The 21,279-nt window shown below is 41.9% G+C and overlaps 2 protein-coding genes across 3 annotated transcripts in view; one reads left to right on the forward strand and one right to left on the reverse strand.

Moving 5' to 3' along the window:
- Positions 1-6,634, reverse strand: part of lrrc42 (leucine rich repeat containing 42) — a 27,926-nt gene extending 21,292 nt beyond the window's left edge. The window contains exon 1 of the mRNA XM_060830258.1: positions 6,390-6,634. The gene's annotated coding sequence lies outside the window, so the exon portion shown is untranslated. The remainder of the gene's footprint in view (positions 1-6,389) is intronic.
- Positions 6,578-17,407, forward strand: hspb11 (heat shock protein, alpha-crystallin-related, b11). Of its 2 annotated transcripts, none has more exons than XM_060830260.1 (5): positions 6,578-6,718; positions 12,819-12,925; positions 13,474-13,542; positions 13,657-13,700; positions 17,154-17,407. In XM_060830260.1, the coding sequence occupies exons 1-5, from the start codon at positions 6,624-6,626 to the stop codon at positions 17,259-17,261; spliced, it is 423 nt and encodes a 140-aa protein (XP_060686243.1). In that variant the 5' UTR covers positions 6,578-6,623; the 3' UTR covers positions 17,262-17,407. The 2 variants fall into 2 exon arrangements, with proteins under 2 accessions (XP_060686243.1, XP_060686244.1); XM_060830261.1 differs by having other exon boundaries at positions 17,157-17,407.
- Positions 17,408-21,279: the final 3,872 nt, after the last annotated feature.

Genomic DNA, 21,279 nt, shown 5'->3' on the forward strand with positions numbered 1-21,279 from the left:
CCAAACCTTTCCTATTCATGTACCAGTCCAAAAGGTCTTTTAATTGTACTTGCATCTACTACTTCATTCTACATACAAACCACTGTGTGTGTGAAAAAGTTGTCCCTCAGGTCCCTTTCAAATCTGTCCCTTCTCACCTTAATCCTATGCCTCTAGTTTTGGACTGCCCTACCCTTAGGGAAAGAGACTTTATAAAAGATTTTCTAAACCTCTAAGGTCACCTCTTAGCCTCCTATACTCCAGGGAAAAACGTCTGAGCCTATCCAGCCTCTCCTTACAAGTCAAACCCTCCAGTCCAGTAACATCCTTGTAAATCTTTTCTGCACTCTTTACAGTTTATAAACATCTTTCTTACAGCAGAGTAACCACACTCTTATGCAGTACCCCAAAAGTGGCCTCACCAATGTCCTGTACAGCTGCAACATGACAACTCCTATACTGAAGGGTTTGACCAACGAAGGCAAGTGTGCCAAATGCCTTCTTCACCAATCTGTGACACCACTTTCAAAGAACTATGTCCCTGAACTACCTATTGTGGTGTCATCTGCAAACTAACTTAACCATGCCTCCTATAATCTCATCCAAATTGTTTTATGTAAATGACAAACAATAATGGTTCTAGCACTGATCCTTCTGGAACACTATTGGTCATAGGCCTCCAGTCCAAGAAACAATCTTCCCCCACCAATCTCCATTTCCTACTGTCAAGCCAATTTCTATCCAACTGGCCAGCTCTCTCTGGATCCCATGTAATCTAACTTTACTAACCAGCCTGTTTCTGCGTGGGTTTCCTCTGGGTGCTCCAGTTTCCTCCTGCAGTCCAAACTTGTGCTGGTTAGGAGAACTGGCCATGCTAAATTGCCCAATGTGTTCAGGGTTGTGTAGGTTAGGTGGGTTAACCATGGGAAATGTAGAGGTACAGGGACCAGGGTAGGGGGGTAAATCTAGGTGAGGCGCTCTTTGAAGAGTCAGTGTGCACTTGTTGGGCCAATTAGCCTGTTTTCACACTGTAGGGATTCCAGGATCTATTCTAACTTTGTTGAAGGCTTAGCTAAACTCCATGTCGGAAACGTCCATCACCCTGCCCTCATCTATCCTCTTAGTCACGTTCTCAAAAATCTCAATCAGTTTTGAGAGACACAATTTCCCATGCACGGTGAGCATTCCTAGTCAGTGGCAGCTTGTCAATGGCCTACTGGAAATCCAAATAGATCATGTCCATTGGCTTTCCTTTGACTAACTTGCTCATTACCTCCGCAAAGAATTCTAACAGATTTGTCAGGTACGACCTCCCCTTGAGGGAGTCATGTTGACTCAGCCATATTTTACCATGCACTTCCAAGTACTCGCAATCTCATCCTTAATAATGGACTCTATAATCTTACCAACAACCAAGATCAGTCTAATTGGCCTCTAGTTTCCAGTCCTTTGCCTCCCTCTCTTTTTAAACAGAGGTGTTATATTAGTCCATTTCCAGTCCTCTGGCACCCTCCCTGACACCAGTGATTCCTGAAAGATCACTACCAATGCTTCCAGAGTCTCCTCAGTAATTTCCTTCAGAATTTTAGGGTGGAATCCCATTTGGTCTCGGTGATTAATCCACCTTCAGACCTTTCAGCTTCCCCAGCACCTTCTCCTTAATGATGGTCACTACACTCACCTCTGCCCTCTGACTCTCTTTGAGGTTCTGGAATGCTGCTGGTTTCTTCCACTGTGAAAATTGATGCAAAGTACTTATTCAGTTCCTCCACCATTTCTACATCCCCAGCCTCACTTTTTAGTGGTCCAATGTCCGCTCTTGCCTCTCTCTGACCTTTTATGTATCTAAAAAAAATCTCTTGCAATTTTCTAGCTAGTTTAGCCCCATTTTTCACCTTTACTGTTTTTTTAGTTATACTTTGCAGGCTTTAAAAGCTTCACAATCCTCTGGGTTCCCATTAATCTTCACTCATTGTATACTACCTCTTTTGCTTTTATGCTGTCCCTAACTTCATTTGTCAGCCATGGTTGCTTCGTACTCCCCTTAGCATGTTGTTTCTTCTTTGGGATGAATTTCTACTGTGCCTCCCAAAAACCCCTGCTATTGCTGCTGCACTGTCTTCCCTGCTAACAGTCAACTCCGACCAGCTCCTCCCTCATGTCTTTGCAGTTACCTTTACTTATTTTTAATAACATTACATCTGATTCCAGCTTCTCCCTCTCAAACTACAGGGTGAATTCTATCATGTTATATTCTCTGCACTCTAGAGGTTCCACTTCACCTTAAGCTCCCTAACCATGTCTGCCTCATGACACATTCCCAAGCCTGTTCCCTAGTGGGCTCTACCACAAGCTACTCTAAAAATAAAACATCTTGTAGACATTCCACAAATTCCTTTTCTTGAGATCCACTACCAATCTGAGCTTCCCAGTCCAACTACATATTGAAGTCCCTCATGATTATTGTAATAATGCCTTTCTTACATACATTTTCTATCCTCTAATTTATTTTCTTCCCCACATCCTGACTACTGCAAGAACATATTTCCTACTGGGGTCTTTTTTCCCTTTGTGGTTCTATCCACACAGATTCTATGTCTTTCAAATCTATATTACTTAGAGTCATAGAGATGTACAGCATGGAAACAGACCCTTTGGTCCAACCCGTCCATGCCGACCAGATATCCCAACCCAATCTAGTCCCACCTGCCAGCCTCCGATACTCCAGGTAAACAGCCCCAGCTTGTTCAGCCTCTCCCGATAGCTCAAATCCTCCAACCCTGGCAACATCCTTCTAAATCTTTTCTGAACCCTTTCAAGTTTCACAACATCTTTCCGACAGGAAGGAAACCAGAATTGCACGCAATATTCCAACAGTGGCCTAACCAACGTGCTGTACAGCCACAACATGACCTCCCAACTCCTGTACTCAATACTCTGACCAATAAAGAAAAGCATACCAAACGCCTTCTTCACTATCCTATCTACCTGCGACTCCACTTTCAAAGAGCTATGAACCTGCACTCCAAGGTCTCTTTGTTCAGCAACACTGCCCAGGATCTTACCATTAAGTGTATAAGTCCTGCTAAGATTTGCTTTCCCAAAATGCAGCACCTCGCATTTATCGGAATGAAACTCCATCTGCCACTTCTCAGCGCATTGGCCCATCTGGTCCAGATCCTGTTGTAATCTGAGGTAACCCTCTTCGCTGTCCACTACACCTCCAATTTTGGTGTCATCTACAAACTTACTAACTGTACCCCTTGTGCCCGCATCCAAATCATTTATGTAAATGACAAAAAGTAGAGGGCCCAGCACCAATCCTTGTGACACTCCACTGGTCACAGGCCTCCAGTCTTAAAAACAACCATCCACCACCACCACCACCCTCTGTCTTCTACCTTTGAGCCAGTTCTGTATCCAAATGGCTAATTCTCTCTGTATTCCGCGAGACCTAACCTTGTGAACCAGTCTCCCATGGGGAACCTTGTCGAACGCCTTACTGAAGTCCATATAGATTACATCTACTGCTCTGCCCTCTTCAATCCTTTTTTTGAATTGGATATTTAGTTCCCAATCGTGATCTCCTTGCAGCCAAATCTGAGAGACACCCACATCAGACCTGTCAATTTCAGTTTGCACGACAAGCTCATTTACCTTGTTTCATATACAGTGTTTATTTAAGTACAACACCCTCAGTCCTACATTGACTGCCGCTTCTCATAGTTGTCCTCTTATTTGCTATGACTGAAATTCCTGAGCTTTTCTATACTGTCTGTCCTATTACTTGTTCTGGAAACTTTATTAATCACTGCTGAGCCCTCGCCGCTTTTAACGTTTTCCATACAACTGAACCTACCCTCCCAATATTTATAGTTTAAAGCCCTATCCACAGTCCTGGTAATGCAATTCTCCAGGATACTAGTCCTAACATGATTCAGGTGAAACCCTTCTCATTGGAAGAGCTCTCTCCTTCTCCAGTCCTGGTCTCAATGTCTCATGCATTTGAACTGGTTTCTCCCAACCAATCTTTGAGCCATGTGTTTATTTCTTTAAATTTTGTTGACTCGCTGCCAATTTCCTCTTGGCTCAGCTAGTAATCCAAAGATTACCACATATTCATCGATTATATTCATAGACATAAGGGTTCCTCGAGCTGGAATTCTTCCTGTGGGACTCCAAATTTCTAATAGTACTTTTAAATTGCTTAATTCTCTAATTTTATCCACTATGTTATAACCACTAAACTGGTTCTGCTTTTTAATTTAGCCCCTAAACTGCTCATATTCCCTTAGCAGAACATCTTTCTACCTAGATTGTTGGTACCTATCCATGACAACTGGATATTTCCCTCCCACTCCAAGTTCTTCTCCGGCCCAGATGAAATACCCTGAACCTAGGTGCCAGCCAGGCAATGTAGCCTTCAGGACTCTCGATCCTGGTCACAGAGAAATGTCCATTTCCCTGGATATACTAACCCCGATTACAACTACATTTTTCTTTTCTCCCCTTCTCTTGAATGGCTCCCTGTACCACAATGTTTTGATCAGTTTGCTCATCCTCCCTACAGCCGGCAATCTCATCCACATGAAGAAAGAATCTCAAACCTGTTAGATAGCTCAAGTGCTGAGATACCTTCATCATTACATTCTGGATCCCTCTACCTGCCTCATTTGCAGTCACATCCTCCTGTCCCTGACTGAATTTGAGGGAGTTCATTTGAGGGGTGTGACTGCTTCCTGAAACATAGCAGCCAGGTATATCATCCACTCCCTGATGTGTTGCAGAGTTCAGATTCCAGTTCATCAAAAAAAGGTTTTAGATTGAGGGGAGAGCAGATTTTAGTAAAATAAGGCAGGATCTGGCTAAGGAAGGCTGGAAACAGCTACTATTGGGGCACTAGAGATTCACCAGATACTGCCTGGGATGTAAAATTTAACTTATGAAGAAAAGTTTGATAGGCTTGCATTGTTCTCATTGGAGCAGAGAAGACTGAAGGAAAGTCTGATCAAGATTATGAGGTGTATGGACAGAGTGGATAAGGAGCAATTTTCCCCCTTATTTGAAGTGACAAGGAGACACGGTTTGAGATGAGGAGCAGGAGTGGGGGAGGTAGGGGTGCCAGAGAAATGAAAGCAAAAAAGTCTTTGGTAACAGTGCTGCCTGGGAGAGTGGTAGAGGCAATTTTCTACATTCTTTAAGAAGTACTTGGATGTGCTCTTGGAATGTCATAATATTCAAGGCTATGGATCAAGAGCTGGCAAGTGGGATTACGTTGATAGTCAGGTGTTTCTCATGTGTCAATGCAGTCTCAATGGGCCAAAGGGACGATTCTATGAGCCAGAGTTCCTCAAGCAACCAACAGTTTTTTTTAGATTAGATTACTTACAGTGTGGAAACAGGCCCTTCGGCCCAACAAGTCCACACCGACCCGCCGAAGCGTAATCCACCCATACCCCTATATTTACCCCTTACCTAACACTACGGGCAATTTAGCATGGCCAATTCACTTGAACCTGCACATTTTGGACTGTGGGAGGAAACCGGGAGCACCCAGAGGAAACCCACGCAGACACGGGGAGAACGTGCAAACTCCAATACAGTCAATCACCTGAGGTGGGAATTGAACCCGGGTTTCTGGCGCTGTGAGGCAGCAGTGCTGACCACTGTGCCACCGTGCCACCCTAAATATCTGTTGCTACAGATGTGGTCACTATGAATTATTTTTAAAAAATAAATTTCCAAAATTTATCATGAAAACATTGAGTTTAAACAAAAACATTTATGATGTTCAGATCACTATGCAAAAAAACCCACTAATCTTTAATCGTATTCAATTGTAATTATCCAGTGTATTTTTTCAAGGTTAAACTACATTCTGAGCACATAGTTTATTAGGAAGCAGTCAAAACAACCTGTATTCCCCTGAAGTTTGTTTTAAAAGTCACATATTAGTGTCCATCTTTGATTAAACCAGTTGTGAATTGTCACAACGAACATATTGCTTCATGTGCATACTCTCAGTTATTGCTATCCCATATAATTAATTACATGATGAAACAAAATACTAACATCCTTAAATTTCTTATAACTCATATCAAGTTAATTTTGAACTTAACCACAAAAGTATCTCCAGTATTGAAAATAAACGTTCATATCTATTTGGGAGAGGGATAGGCAATACAGAATCTGGATGAGTCCAAAAACAATTAACTCAGCAACTCACTGGGAAGATGCAGAGTGAGGCTCTTCCCATTCTAGACTAATAACTCTTCCAGCTCTCACAAGTGGCTTCAAATGCCACATCCTGAAAATGAGGCATTCGGGGATGGGGAGAAAACTGTGGTTGGACAAAAAAAAATTAATCCCTTTCCCCTAAACTTCTCCCCACTTATTCCCCAAACACTTACCTTAACTGGTTACTGCTAGCACCCGACTGCAGTCACAAAGATTTCCAAATGAGCTGTAAAACTGACAAATTTACCAAACCTCCTTCTGCCAGCACTTCATGGGCACGGAACCATGAGACAGAAAATTGAGGGAAGGTGATTGTGGGAAGGACCGGAAGTCAGTTCCCGAGTGTGGGGGGAGGGCGTATGTAAAGGACCGGAAGTGGCGGGTTGCTGTGGTAACGGGGACGGGACATGAAACGGGATTTCGGTCTGATGGTGGCGGGGACGCAGGTTGTGTTGGCGGCGTCTGGGGATGAGAAATACCCGCCGGAGAACATCCTGGACGGGTGAGGGCCTTCAATCTGTCTCTGCGGCTGGCGAACAGGGTCTTCACCCTAGATAACAACACATTGCATTGATATAGCGCCTCACGTTGAAAACTTCAAGGTTCTCATTTCTCTGTGAGAAATCCCATCAAAGTATACTGTTAGTGAGCATTCTTTTAAAATGTGATTGGTTGCTTTGACAGCCTGACGCTATGACTTTAGCTCCATGCCTGGAATGTGCAATAAAAATGCATCAATTAATTGCAATAACAGCGTAAGGTGATAAGAGATAAAATTCTTGGCGGAGAAGTAATTAGATCTCTTACTGGGACTTCTTCCACGCTCAATAGCGAATACCCCTGCTTTGCTGGAGGTTGCAAAATATAGTCAATTATAGAAAGAGCTTTAATTTATATTTCCCAACTACCAGATGTCTCGACACATTTTCCAGCTAATTAAGTCCAATGAAGTGTAGTCACACTTGTAATGTAGGAGACACAGCAGCTAACTGTGCGCACCACAAGCTCACACAAACATAGAAATAACCACAGATTATCTGCTTTTGTGAGTGACAAATATTGGTCAAGATACTTGGTATAATTTGCCTGCTCTTCTTCAAATGCCAGTGTCTCCCCTATTCTCTTCTGCCACCCCTTCGCCCCACCTTTGATTAAATACAGAGATTGCACCAAAATTGAAAATGTAACTAAGCTTATTCAAAGAATTGCCACTTTATTGGCCAGAAGCTGGAAAAGAAACTTTGCCTAATATCTTTTTTTCTTACCAACTACCTAAAGCTTTGGACCACATTCTGCTATGTTTACTTTAGTGATGGAAAGAGTATATACCGCAAGGTAAGAGTTATAGCTGAGGGAAAGGCAATTACGATGCGATTAGACAAGATTTAGAATGCATAGGATGGGGAAGGAAACTGCAGGAGATGGGCACAATTGAAATGTGGAGCTTATTCAAGGACCAGCTACTGCGGGTCCTTGATAAGTATGTACCAGTCAGGCAGGGAAGACCTGTTGTCGAGCGTGAGAGCTGTGGTTTGCTAAGGAAGTTGAATCTCTTGTCACGAGGAAGAAGAAGGCTTATGTTAGGATGATTTGGAGATGCTGGTATTGGACTGGGGTGTACAAAGTTTAAAAATCACACACCAGGTTATAGTCCAACAGGTTTAATTGGAAACACACTAGCTTTCGGAGCGACGCTCCTTCATCAGGTGATTGTTAGGATGAGATGTGATGGCTCAGCTTGAGAGTTGCAAGTTAGCCAGGAAAGAGAGAGCTAAGAGGAGCCAGGAGGGGGCATGAGAAGTCATTGGCAGATAGGATCAAGGAAAAGCCTAAGGCTTTCTGCAGCTATATCAGGAATAAAAGAATGACCAGAGTAAGATTAGGGCCAATCAAGCATAGTAGTGGGAAGTTGTGCATGGACTCAGAGGAGATAGGGCAAGCACTAAGTGAATACTTTTTGTCAGTGTTCACACTAGAAAAAGACAATATGGTCGAGGAGAATATTGAGATACAGGCTACTTGACTAGATGGGATGGAGGTGAATAAGAAGGATGTATTAGCAATTCTGGAAAATGTAAAAATAAGTCCCCTGGGTCAGAAGGGATTTATCCTAGGATTCTCTGGGAAGCCAGGGAGGAGATTGCCAAGCCTTTAGCTTTGATCTTTATGTTGTCATTGTCTACGGGAATAGTGCCAGAAGATTGGATGATAGCAAATGTTGTTCCCTTGTACAGGAAGGGAAGTTTAGCCAACCCTGGTAATTGTAGACTTATCAGCCTTACTTTGGTTGTGGGTAAAGTGTTGGAAAGGATTATAAGTGATAGGATTTATAATCATCTAGAGATTAATGAGTTGATCAGGGATAGTCAACACAGTTTTGTGAAGGATAGGTCGTGCCTCACAAACATTATTGAGTTCTTTGAGAAGGTGACCAAACAGGTGGATGAGGTTAAAGCAGTTGATGTGGTGTATATGGATTTCAGTAAGGCATTTGACAAGGTTTTCCATGGTAGGATTTTGCACAAAATACGGAGGCATGCATTGAGGGTGATTTAGCAATTTGGATCAGAAATTGGCTAGATGAAAGGTGGTGGTTGATTGGAATATTCATCCTGGAGTTCATTTACTAGTGGGGTATCGCAAGGATCTGTTTTGGGTCCACTGTTGTTTGTCATTTATATAAATGACCTGGATGAGGGCGTAGAAGGATGGATTAGTAAATTTGCAGATGACACTAAGATCGGTAGAGTTGTGGATAGTGATGAAGGATGTTGTAGGTTACAGAGAGACATAAGTAAGCTGCAGAGCTGGGCTGCGAAATGGCAAATGGAGTTTAATGTGGCACAGTGTGAGGTGGTTCAATTTGGAAGGAATAATGTTCTAGCGAAGAGGATAAATAGGGTGGTCAGTAGGACTTTAAACTTCTGAGTTGGGGGGAAGGGAAAGTGAAAGCGACAGGGAGTATGGTGTTAAATGGAAAGATAAGCAGCAGGATAGCATGTGTCCAGGCGGATTTAAAATTAAGGGGGTGGGGTTGCCTTGTTAGTTAAGAACAAAATTAAATCAATGGTATTGAATGACATAGCGTCGGATGATGTGGAGTCTGTGTGGGTGGAATTGAGGAACCACAAGGGCAAAAAAACCATAATTGGAGTTGTGTATAGACCTCCTAACAGTAGTCAGGACCAGGGACGCAACATGTACCGGGAAATAGAGAAGGCATGTCAGAAAGGCAAAGTCACATTGATCATGGGAGACTTCAATATGCAGGTGGACTGGGTAAATAATGTTGCTAGTGGATCCAAAGAAAGGGAATTCATGGAATGCTTACAGGATGGCTTTTTGGAACAGCTTGTCATGGAGCCCACAAGGGAGCAGGCTATTCTGGACCTAGTGCTTTGCAATGAACCAGACTCTATAAAAGATCTTAAAGTAAGGGAACCCTTAGGAAGTAGCGATCATAATATGGTAGAGTTCAGTCTGGAGTTTGAAAGAGAGAAGGCAAAATCGGATGTAATGGTGTTACAGTTAAATAAAGGTAATTATGAGGGCATGAGAGAAGAACTGACAAAAATAGACTGGAAGCAGAGGCTAACCGGGAAGACAGTAGAGCAAAAATGGCAGGAGTTTGTTGGTATAATTGAGGACACTGTACAGAGGTTCATCCCCAAGAATAGAAAGATTATCCGGGGAGGGATTAGACAACCATGGCTGACAAAGGAAGTCAGGAAATGTATTAAAGAAAAAGAGAGATCCTATAAAGTGGCCAAGAACAGTGGGAAATCAGAAGATTGGGGAAGGCTACAAAAACAAACAGAAGATAACAAAGAATGTAATAAGAAATGCGAAGATGAAATATGAAGGTAGGCTAGCCAGTAATATTAGAAATGATAGTAAAAGTTTCTTTCAGTACATAAGAAACAAACGACAGGCAAAAGTAGACATTGGGCCACTTCAAACTGATGCAGGAAGCCTAGTGATGGGAGATCAGGAAATAGCAGGAGAACTTAACAAGTACTTTGCGTCAGTTTTCACAGTGGAAGACATGAGTAATATCCCAAAAATTAAAGGGAGTCATGGGGCTGAGTTGAGTATGGTTGCCATTACGAAAGAGAGAGTGCTAGAAAAGTTAAAAAGTCTTAAAATTGATAAATCTCCTGGCCCCGATGGGATACACCCTAGAGTTCTGAGAGAGGTGGCTGAGGAAATAGCAGAGGCATTGGTTGAGATCTTTCAAGAGTCACTGGAGTCAGGAAAGGTCCTGGATGATTGGAAGATGGCTGTTGTACCCCCTTGTTCAAGAAAGGATCAAGACAAAAGATGGAAAATTATAGGCCAATCAGCTTAACCTCGGTTGTTGGTAAAATTCTAGAATCCATCATTAAGGATGAGGTTTCTAAATTCTTGGAAGAGCAGAGTCTGATTAGAACAAGTCAACATGGTTTTAGTAAGGGGAGGTCATGCCTGACAAACCTGTTGGAATTTTTTGAAGAGGTAACAAGTAGGTTAGACTAGGGAAACCTAGTGGATGTGGTCTATCTAGACTTTCAAAAGGTCTTTGATAAGGTGCCACACGGGAGGCTGCTGAGCAAGGTGAGGGCCCATGGTGTTCGAGGTGAGCTGCTGGGATGGATTGAGGATTGGCTGTCTAACAGAAGGCAGAGAGTTGGGATAAAAGGTTCTTTTTCAGAATGGCAGCAGGTGACGAGCGGTGTCCCGCAGGGTTCAGTGTTGGGGCCACAGCTATTCGCATTATATATTAATGATTTGGATGAGGGGACTGGGGGCATTCTAGCGAAGTTTGCCGATGATACGAAGTTAGGTGGACAGGCAGGTAGTACTGAGGAAGTGGGGAGGCTACAGAAGGATCTAGACAGGTTGGGAGAGTGGTCCAGGAAATGGCTGATGGAATTTAACGTGAGCAAGTGCGAGGTCTTGCACTTTGGCAAAAAGAATAAAAGCATAGACTACTTTCTAAATGGTGAGAAAATTAGTAAAGCCAAAGTACAAAGCGATCTGGGAGTGCTAGTCGAGGATTCTTTAAAGGTAAACGTGCAGGTTGAGTCCGTGATTAAGAAAGCGAATGCAATGTTGTCTCTTATCTCAAGAGGGTTGGAATATAAAAAGAGAGACGTGCTACTGAGATTTTATAAAGCTCTGGTTAGGCCCCATTTGGAGTACTGTGTCCAGTTTTGGTCCCCACACCTCAGGAAGGACATACTGGCACTGGAACGTGTCCAGCGGAGATTCACACGGATGATCCCTGGAATGGCAGGTCTAACATATGAGGAACGGCTGAGGATCCTGGGATTGTATTCGTTGGAGTTTAGAAGATTGAGGGGAGACTTAATAGAGACGTACAAGATAATACATGGCTTGGAAAGGGTGGACGCTAGGAAATTGTTTCCGTTAGGCGAGGAGACTAGGACCTGTGGACACAGCCTTAGAATTAAAGGGGGTCAATTCAGAACAGAAATGCGAAGACATTTCTTCAGCCAGAGAGTGGTGGGCCTATGGAATTCATTGCCACAGAGTGCAGTGGAGGCCGGGACGCTAAATGTCTTCAAGGCCAAGATTGATAGATTCTTGTTGTCTCGAGGAATTAAGGGCTACGGGGAGAACGCTGGTAAGTGGAGTTGAAATGCCCATCAGCCATGATTGAATGGCGGAGTGGACTCGATGGGCCGAATAGCCTTACTTCCACTCCTATGTCTTATGGTCTTAACAGGAATGCAGGGTACTGGGCTAATTGTAAGCTTCTTGGTAGTGTAGATGAGCAGAAAGATTTCGGTGTCCAGGTACATAGATCCTTGAAAGTTGCCACTCTGGTTGATAGGGTTGTTAAGAAGGCATATGCTGTGTTAGCTTTTATTAGTAGAGGGATTGAGTTTCAGAACCATGAGATCATGCTGCAGCTATACAAAGCTCTGGTGCGGCCACATTTGGAATATTGTGTACGGTTCTGGTCACCGCATTATAGGAAGAATGTGGAAGCTTTGGAAAGGGTTCGGAGGAGATTTACTCGGATGTTGCCTGGTATGGAGGGAAGTTCTTAGGAGGAAAGGCTGATGGACTTGAGGTTGTTTTCATCAGAGAGAAGAAGGTTGAGAGGCAACTTAATTGAGACATATACGACAATCAGGATTAGATAGTTTGGACAGTAAGAGTCTTTTTCCTCAGATGGCAGTGGCTAGCACAGGGACAAAGCTTTATATTGAGGGGTGATAAATATAGGACAGATGTCAGTGGTAATTTTTTTACTCAGAGAGGAGTAGGGGCATGGAATGCACTGCCTGCAACAGTAGTAGACTTGCCAACTTTAAGGGCATTTAAATGGTCACTGGCATATGGATGAAAGTGGAATAGTGTAGGTTAGATGGGCTTCAGATTGATTCCACAGGTCGGCGCAACATCGAGGGCCGATGGGCCTGTATTGCACTGTTATGTTCTATGTTCTATTCTATCACAGTTAAGGTGCGATATAAATGCAAGTTGTTTCCATCTTGACTTCTGTAAGGACTGACTATCTGTGACACTAATAAGACATAGAAAAAAATGGATAAACAAAAATGCTAAGTCTCATATTGTACTTCTGCTTACAGTAATACAGAAACATTTTGGATTACAACAGGAATGTTCCCACAAGAATTCATCCTAAGTTTTGCTAATCTCATAAAAATTAGCTCAATGAAAATTCACTGTTACAATGGTAAGATTTTTTTGCTGCTTTTTAATCACTTTATTTGAATTATCAAATGATTTACCGAGATAAACAGGATATTTTAATCAAAAAACAACAAATGCTGGAGATAATAGCATGCTAGAAAGCATCCATGGAGAAAGAGCAAGCTAACATTTTGAGTCTAGATGAGTCTTCATCAGGCTGTGATCTCTCTCCATGGAAGCTGTCTGACCTGTTGTAATCTCCAACATTTGTTGTTTTCAGTTCAGATTCCAGCATCTGCAGTAATTTGTTCCCACAGGCTATTTTACCTAGTTCTGTATGTATCCAAAGAATAAAATGCAATGAACAGTGGTTCTTAATTATTCATGAACTTGAAAAAAATTTTATGCATTTGGCATCATGAATACATATTTGGTTTTGAAATATATTTTGTGCATATATTTCAGTGTAAATGCATGAGTAAACATTGAACTATATTGCCAAGTTTATGAGAATAAAGCAATTCACCAGCTACTCACAATAATTATAAATATTCCAAAAATAATAAGTATCTTTTTGGTGTGCTATTCCAGTGCGCAGCCTTGGTATTGAGAGAAGCATAGCAGGAGAACCTGTAGATTTCGAACCAATAACTAACACCGGTAAGTGTATTCAACAAATATTTTGATGATATCACCAAGATTGTTGTGGAAAATAGTGGCTTCTGTTCCATTTCATTTGATGGTTTTCATCCTGTGGTGCTGTCTTTTTACCAGAACTTGAGCGCTCTGAGGAACAGCTTCAAGTAGAGGAATTTACAGTAAGTAAAGTTCGCAACAAGCTGAGGTAACATATTAGTCTGTATGAAATCATTATAGTCAGTTCCTCCCCAAAGTAGGAGTGAATGTTGTTATAGTGATTTGATTTTCCCATCCACTGCAGTTCTTGATCTCTATGATGTTGTTGTAGCAAGCCTCTGAGTGAAGGACAATCACTTTCCCATGTTGGAAAATGGGGGCAATTCAAATAATGTTGTACGCACACACATTACTAAATTTAACCAGCTAATTCAAAATAGTATTCATTATTTTGGGAGTGCAAGGTGCACTGCAACCTAGTTCGGTAAGTGAAGTAACAAAAACAATTCATGGGTCAAAAATGGGTGGAGGCTTGAATTAATTATAAATACCAGCATAGATTGATTTGACAAAATGGTCTATTTCTTGCTGTATTGGTAACATCAATGCAACACAAATGTCAGGCAACGACTTTCTCCAACAAGAGATAAGCTAACCATTGTCCCTTGACATTCTATAGCATTACCATTGCTTCACATTGAGAAACCCCATTATCATGTTTTGTGGCACTACCACGGAGTTAAATGGGACAGACTTTGAACAGCACAGCAGTTCAGGCAGCATCCAAGGAGCAGCGAAATCGACGTTTCGGGCAAAGGCCCTTCATCAGGAATAAAGGCAGAGAGCCTGAAGCGTGGAGAGATAAGCTAGAGGAGGGTGGGGGTGGGGAAAAAGTAGCATACTGACATTTTTTACAAACCCACCGACTCCCACAGCTACCTGGATTACACCTCTTCTCACCCCACCTCTTGCAAAAATGCCATCCCGTATTCCCAATTCCTCTGCCTCCGCTGTATCTCCTCCCAGGAGGACCAGTTCCACCACAGAACACACCAGATGGGCTCCTTCTTTAGAGACCGCAATTTCCCTTCCCACATGGTATAAGATGCCCTCCAATGTATCTTGTCCACATCCTGCACCTCCGCCCTCAGACCCCACCCCTCCAACCATAACAAGGACAGAACGCCCTTGGTGCTTACCTTCCACCCTACCAACCTTCGCATAAACCAAATCATCCACCGACTTTTCTGCCACCTCCAAAAAGACCCCACCATCAGGGATATATTTCCCTCCACAACCCTTTCCGCCTTCCACAAAGACCGTTCCCTCCGTGACTACCTGGTCAGGTCCAGGCCTCCCTATAACCCACCCTCCCATCCTGGCACCTTCCACTGCCACCGCAGGAATTGTAAAACCTGTGCCTATACCTCCTTCCTCACCTCCATCCAAGGCCCTAAAGGAGCCTTCCACATCCATCAAAGTTTTACCTGCACATCCACTAATATCATTTATAGTATCTGTTGCTCCCGATGCGGTCTCCTCTACATTGAGGAGACTGGGCGCCTCCCAGCAGAGCGCTTTAGGGAACATTTCCGAGACACCCGCACCAATCAACCACACCGCCCCGTGGCCCAACTCCCCCTCCCACTCTGCCGAGGTCATGGGCCTCCTTCACCGCCGCTCCCTCACCACCAGATGCCTGGAGGAAGAACGCCTCATCTACCGCCTTGGAACACTTCAACCCCAGGGCATCAATGTGGACTTCAACAGTTTCCTCATTTCCCCCGTTCCCCCACCTCATCCTAGTTCCAAACTTCCAGCTCAGCACTGTCCCCATGACTTGTCCTACCTGCGTATCTCCTTTTCCACCCATCGACTCCACCCTCTCCTCCACTCACCAATTGTACTATATGCTACTTTCTCCCCCCCTCCTCTAGCTTCTCTCTCCACGCTTCAGGCTCTCTGCCTTTATTCCTAATGAAGGGCTTTTGCCCGAAATGTCAATTTCGCTGCTCCTTAGATGCTGCCTGAACTGCTGTGCTCTTCTAGCACCACTAATCTAGAATCTGGTTTTCAGCATCTGTATTCATTGTTTTTACCGCAGACTTTGAACAGATCTAGCACCTCAAGTCTGGCCATCCATAAAGTGCTGTGCCCATCACAGCAGCAGAATCATGCTCCAACACAATATGCAACCTCATGGTCCAGCATACCCCCACTCAGCTATTACCATCAAGATAGGGGATCAGCCCTGCTTCAAAGGAGAGTGCAGGACAAGCATCAGGCATACCTAAAAATGAGTTGTCAACCTGATGAAACTATCAAACAGACTATTTGTGTACCAAACTGCATAAGCAGTTAGTTACAGACAGAACAAAACGATCCCACAAGCAATGGATGACATCTAAGCTCTGTCGTCCTGCAACATCAACTCACGAGTGGAAAATTAAACAATTCTTCAGAGGAGGAGTGTCTACGAACATTCCCATCCTCAATGATTGCAAAGTCCAGCATATCAGTGCAAAAGGTAAGGTAGAAGCAAACGCTGTAATCTTCAACCAGACGTGCTGAGTAGATCTTGGCCTCCTCCATTGGGCCCCAGCATCAGAGATGCCAGTCTTCAGCCAATCTGATTCACTTCACGTTATAAAAAGAAATGGTTAGAGACACCAGATACTGCAAAGGTTCTGGGTCCGGCCAACATTTTGGCAATAGTATTGAAGAGTTCCGAATTTGCCGCACCATAGCTAAGTTGTTCCAGTTCAGCTACAACAGTGACATTTACTCAAATATGTGGAAAATTGACTAGATATGTCCTATTCATAAAGGGCAAGGCAATCCCATCCAGTGTGTGCTTTCTACAAGGTGCAATGCAGCAACTCACCATGGCTCCTTTTATAGCATGTTCTAACCCACAACCTCTACTATTTATACCAAGGAAAGAAAATATATGGGAGAACCACCATCACCTGCAAATTCTCTTCCAGATTATAATTATCCTGACTTAGAATGAATGTTGCCATTCCTTCACTATTATAAATGTTAAATACTTAGTACTCCTTTTCTGTGGGTGTACTTACCCTCCATGGATTGCAGTGATTCAAGTTAGCTGCAGTAATTTAAGGGCAACTAGATATGGACAATCCATGTTTATTTTTGAATTCATTCTGGAGATGTGAGCAAAACTGACTAGGCCAGTATTTTTTGCTCATTCCTAATTCCCCAGAGGGCATTTAAAGAGTCAACCATATTACTATGGATCCAGAGTCACTTGTGGACCAGTCAAGGACAGCAGATCTTTTTACCCTCAAATGGCCATTAGTGAACCAAATTGCTGTCAACAATTGACAGCAGTTACATGGTTACCATTAGGCTAGCTTTTTATTGAATTTAAATTTCACAATCTGCCAAGGTACCATTCAAACCCATATTCCCAGAACATTCATCCTGGTATGAGTCCAGTGACATTACTACAGCCTCACTTTATGGGTGGTCCAACCTGTGATGCCCAAATTCTGTGAATGAGTTAAGGAATCACATTCTATGATGATATAATCTTGAAAATTATATTGTGACTTAGCAGTGTGCTAACTTTAAAAAAAAAAGTGAATTAACAAATTATATTCTCTATATAGCAGGATGGAACTAGAGCTACACATCTACGATTTGTCATAAAGTCTGGTTTTGATCACTTTGTGTCAGTACACAAGGTTACAGTGGAAGGTGCAGAGGAAGATGCCTGAGTCTACATTGTACAGTCATTAACAAGACTTTATATGAAACACTGATGTTGAGAAAATTTACCTAGTGTACATACTTCTGCAGTATATTTACTATAAACCATACATGTTTTGGATTGTGATTGTTATGAATAAATTATTTTGGTTTAGTAAGTCTCTACAATCTTCATTGTTAACGCCTGAAAGTACTTGGTTAACATCTGAATGAACCATCAGAACCAGTGCACGATCTTCCTCTTACACTGTTGAAGGGTCTTTCTCTGGTACGTGATCATTCTCTGACATAAGTCACTTCTGGACCTACTGTCAGTATTTGCAAAGTGCTTTATTACTCTCCATTCTCTTACATCATTCTGCCATTCCACGGCCCTTATTTAATGGTCATTTCTGAAGTGTGAACCAATACAGGGAAAAAATTTCAATCTTTAGAATGAAGGCATGTCAATTTACTTCTACTTATGACTTGGATATTAAAACCATGTGGACCATTACCTAAAAGGGAATTAGTTACAGTTAAATTGTATTTTTCCACTTAATGGAGTAAAAACTTTCAAAAGACTTGTTGAATAGTAATCATTTAATAGTACAGAATGTAAAACATCATAGTTTATTAATTCTTGGGATGAACATGTCACTGGCTCAGCAGCATTTTTTGCCCATCCCTAATTGCATTTAAGATTCAGGGAGAAAGTGAGTACTGCAGATGTTGGAAATCAGACTAGAGTGTGAGGTGCTGGAAAATCACAGCCAGTCAGGCAGCAGAGGAGCAGAAGAATCAAGCACAAGCCCTTTCATCATGAACAGTCAACCACATTGCTGTGGAACTGGAGTCACATGTAGGCCAGACCAGGTAAGGAGAGCAGTTTCCTTCCCTAACAGGACATTAGTGAACCAGATGGGCTTTTCACAATAATCGACAATGGATTAATGACCATTACTTGATTCCAATTTTTTTTAAAAATTGAGTTAAAATTCCACTATCTGCCACATCAGCATTCAAACTCACGTTCCCAGATCATCTGGGTATTTGGATCAACAGTCCAGCGATAATACTAAATGCCATTGCCTCCCAGAGTTACATACTCTTAGCTACATTGCAGAACATCAGCCCTCAGCTTTCCTTGGGTTTTGACTGTAAGCTTCATAAACAATATAGCTAAAACCATGCACCTACTGTGACTATATGCTATAGATCTTGACAAATAGGGCAAAGTGACATATTAAAGTTTACGTGACTTTCATGCTGGAAAGTTGAAAAGCAGAGAATATCAATACTTCAGATCTTAGCAAAAATTGATTTACTTTGTTAAAATTCTACAAATACTGATCTTATTTTCCCAGCTGGAAGGATTAGATATGAATAATTATGGTGCTACCAATTTCACTAAATGCTGGTCAAGGAGCTAATATTTTCATGGGAAATATTGGTGATACTTTAGCCAAAATAAAACCTCAATATTATTAAAAAAGTGATAACTACCCAATCTTGTCTGAAGTGGCATGCTGCTAAATATTTTAATTTTACCAATTTGTTCAATCTGATTTAATTCCCACTAATGAGGATATTAAGATCATTTAATTATTTTCAGTAATGCTTGCTACAACTATAATTTTGCCACTTGTTGCATTGTACTTAGTTGGTCAAATTAGTCAATCTTGTGAAGCTGTTTACAATGCTGTTTTTATAACTTTAAAAACAAATGTACAAGTATTCTCTAATTTTGATTCTTAATAACCCTTTTGAATACTTGCCTTATATCTTGTCTGTTTACTGCAACAAATCAGAAACATTGCAACTAGAAGAATTAATGCTGAACTAAATGAGTTAAGAAATCACATTGGAAATACAAAGTTTACACCTCTTAAATAATCGTATTAGGTACTCATTGAAGACATAACTGCACACTAATGATGCAACATTAAAAGTGAGATGATTGATTTTTATACTAAGTTCCTGAACATGAATTACACATCCCTTTTGGATATAGTACATGGTTCTGCAAACTTAACAAGTGGACCGAACCAATGTCTATTTTCAAATCTGATTAATTTGGAAATTTTTCAGTATAAAAATGCTACCATGTTTAAGTGATTGCTACATGTGCTTGCACACACAAAAAAATCATTTTGATCTGCCTGAAAAGAACACAGAAGAGAATAGGAAGGATTACAGATGGACTGCCACTTATAAATCTGAAAAGCCCACTCTAACCTTTGATTTATATAGGAAAACAAGACCAAGGGACAGTATTTTAGGACTACAATTTGCAAGAATCCATGAACCTTGTTCATTTTGGAATAAAGCTGCACTTCGGCAAATATTTTTAACACTCTCATTGCTGAATGTTTTAAGAGTACTATATATAGTGTTCAGTATCTTTTTATTTGTCTTATATCCTGCTGCTGCTAGTGCAATACCCCCCCCCCCAAAAAAAAATGTGGAATGTAAAATCCTATCTTTCAAATGACATTACAATTTTCATTTATCTGAAGTAAATGAAAATAAATAAGCATTACACTAAGTTGTTTTTCTTCCATATTCAGATCACCACATCACAGTTAACAACTTAAATCTAAGGAAGTTATAATTTGGAGATGCTGGTGTTGGACTGGAGTATACAAAGTTAAAAATCACGATACCAGGTTATAGTCCAACAGGTTTAACTGGAAGCACTGCTCCTACATCAGGTGGGTGCAAGATACAGAATTTATAGCAAACGTTTACTGAGTGATGTAACTGAAATTATACATTGATAAATACCTTGATTGTTTGTTAAATCTCTCATGACCATGATAGTTTCACTTCTTTCATATGTAATTCACAAGACTTTGGAGTTTAATTCCAATAAATGCGAGGTGCTGCATTTTGGGAAAGCAAATCTTAGGATGTATACACTTAATGGTAAGGTCCTTGGGAGTGTTGCTGAACAAAGAGACCTTGGGGTGAAGGTTCTTAACTCCTTGAAAGTGGAGTCGCAGGTAGATAGGATAGTGAAGGCAGCGTTTGGTATGCTTTCCTTTATTGGTCAGAGTATTGAGGAGAGAAGGGGGGGGGGGGGGGGGAAAGAGAGAGGAGAGGTAGGAGCTGAAAAACTGCACCATGTTCTTCACGAACAGCAAGACATCATCAAATGAGGATCAGCATCTCACCAAGCCCTTCCCACACCTCTACTGCTCGCCTTTAAACCACCAAACCTCAAATAAATCAATGTTTGTAGCAAACAGCCTGGCTTTCAAGACAACTCCATACAACTCTGTCACGGTAGGCGCTTCAAGACGTGTCAGAGTGTGAACATGGATACCACCATTACACATAGGGACACCTCCCACTACATACGTGGCAGGTACTCATGTGACTCAGCCAACATAGTCTATCTCACGTGCTGCAGGCAAGGAAGCCCTGAGGCACGGTAGATTGGTGAAACTGAACAGAAGCTAAGGCAACGAATGAATGAATACCGCACAACAAACAGACAGTGTTCCCTCAGTTGGCGAACATTTCAGCTGTCCAGGACATTTGACCTTGGACCTTTGGATGACCATCCTCCAAGACTGACTTTGGGACAGGAAGGAGCGAAAAAGTGGCCTAACAGAGACTAATAGCCAAGTTTGGTACCCATAGGGAGGACCTCAACTTCTTGTCACACTACAGATGACCACCATTGCACCACACACACACACACACACACACACACACACACACACACACACACACACACGATTTAGACCCCTTTACACTTACACACATATACTCTCTCCTCACAGACACTCAATCCCACCCACCCACCCACGTACGTTTGTGGGGTGAATTTGTACTTGCAAAGTTACATTATGCTTTGCTCAAAAACTGCATGAATCCATGTAAGACACTTAACTCTTCTTAGATTAGAATCAGTCTAAACATTATGGCACAGACAACTGAACACAGGGGGCTAACACCTTCAACATCTCATTTGGCTGACAGCAACTGTTACAGCTAACCTGAGAATGTAACTTTTTAAAAATTTGTGCTATTTACATA

The sequence above is a fragment of the Hemiscyllium ocellatum genome, chromosome 9 (assembly GCF_020745735.1).
Source record: "Hemiscyllium ocellatum isolate sHemOce1 chromosome 9, sHemOce1.pat.X.cur, whole genome shotgun sequence".
Lineage (NCBI taxonomy): Eukaryota > Metazoa > Chordata > Chondrichthyes > Orectolobiformes > Hemiscylliidae > Hemiscyllium > Hemiscyllium ocellatum.

Bases quoted from the DNA above. Each gene is read 5' to 3' on its own strand.
- hspb11 (XM_060830260.1), top strand. From the start codon at position 6,624: ATGAAACGGGATTTCGGTCTGATGGTGGCGGGGACGCAGGTTGTGTTG. The intron at 6,719-12,818 runs GTGAGGGCCTTC...TTCTGCTTACAG, and splicing joins CCGGAGAACATCCTGGACGG to TAATACAGAAACATTTTGGA. The intron at 13,543-13,656 runs GTAAGTGTATTC...TCTTTTTACCAG, and splicing joins CGAACCAATAACTAACACCG to AACTTGAGCGCTCTGAGGAA.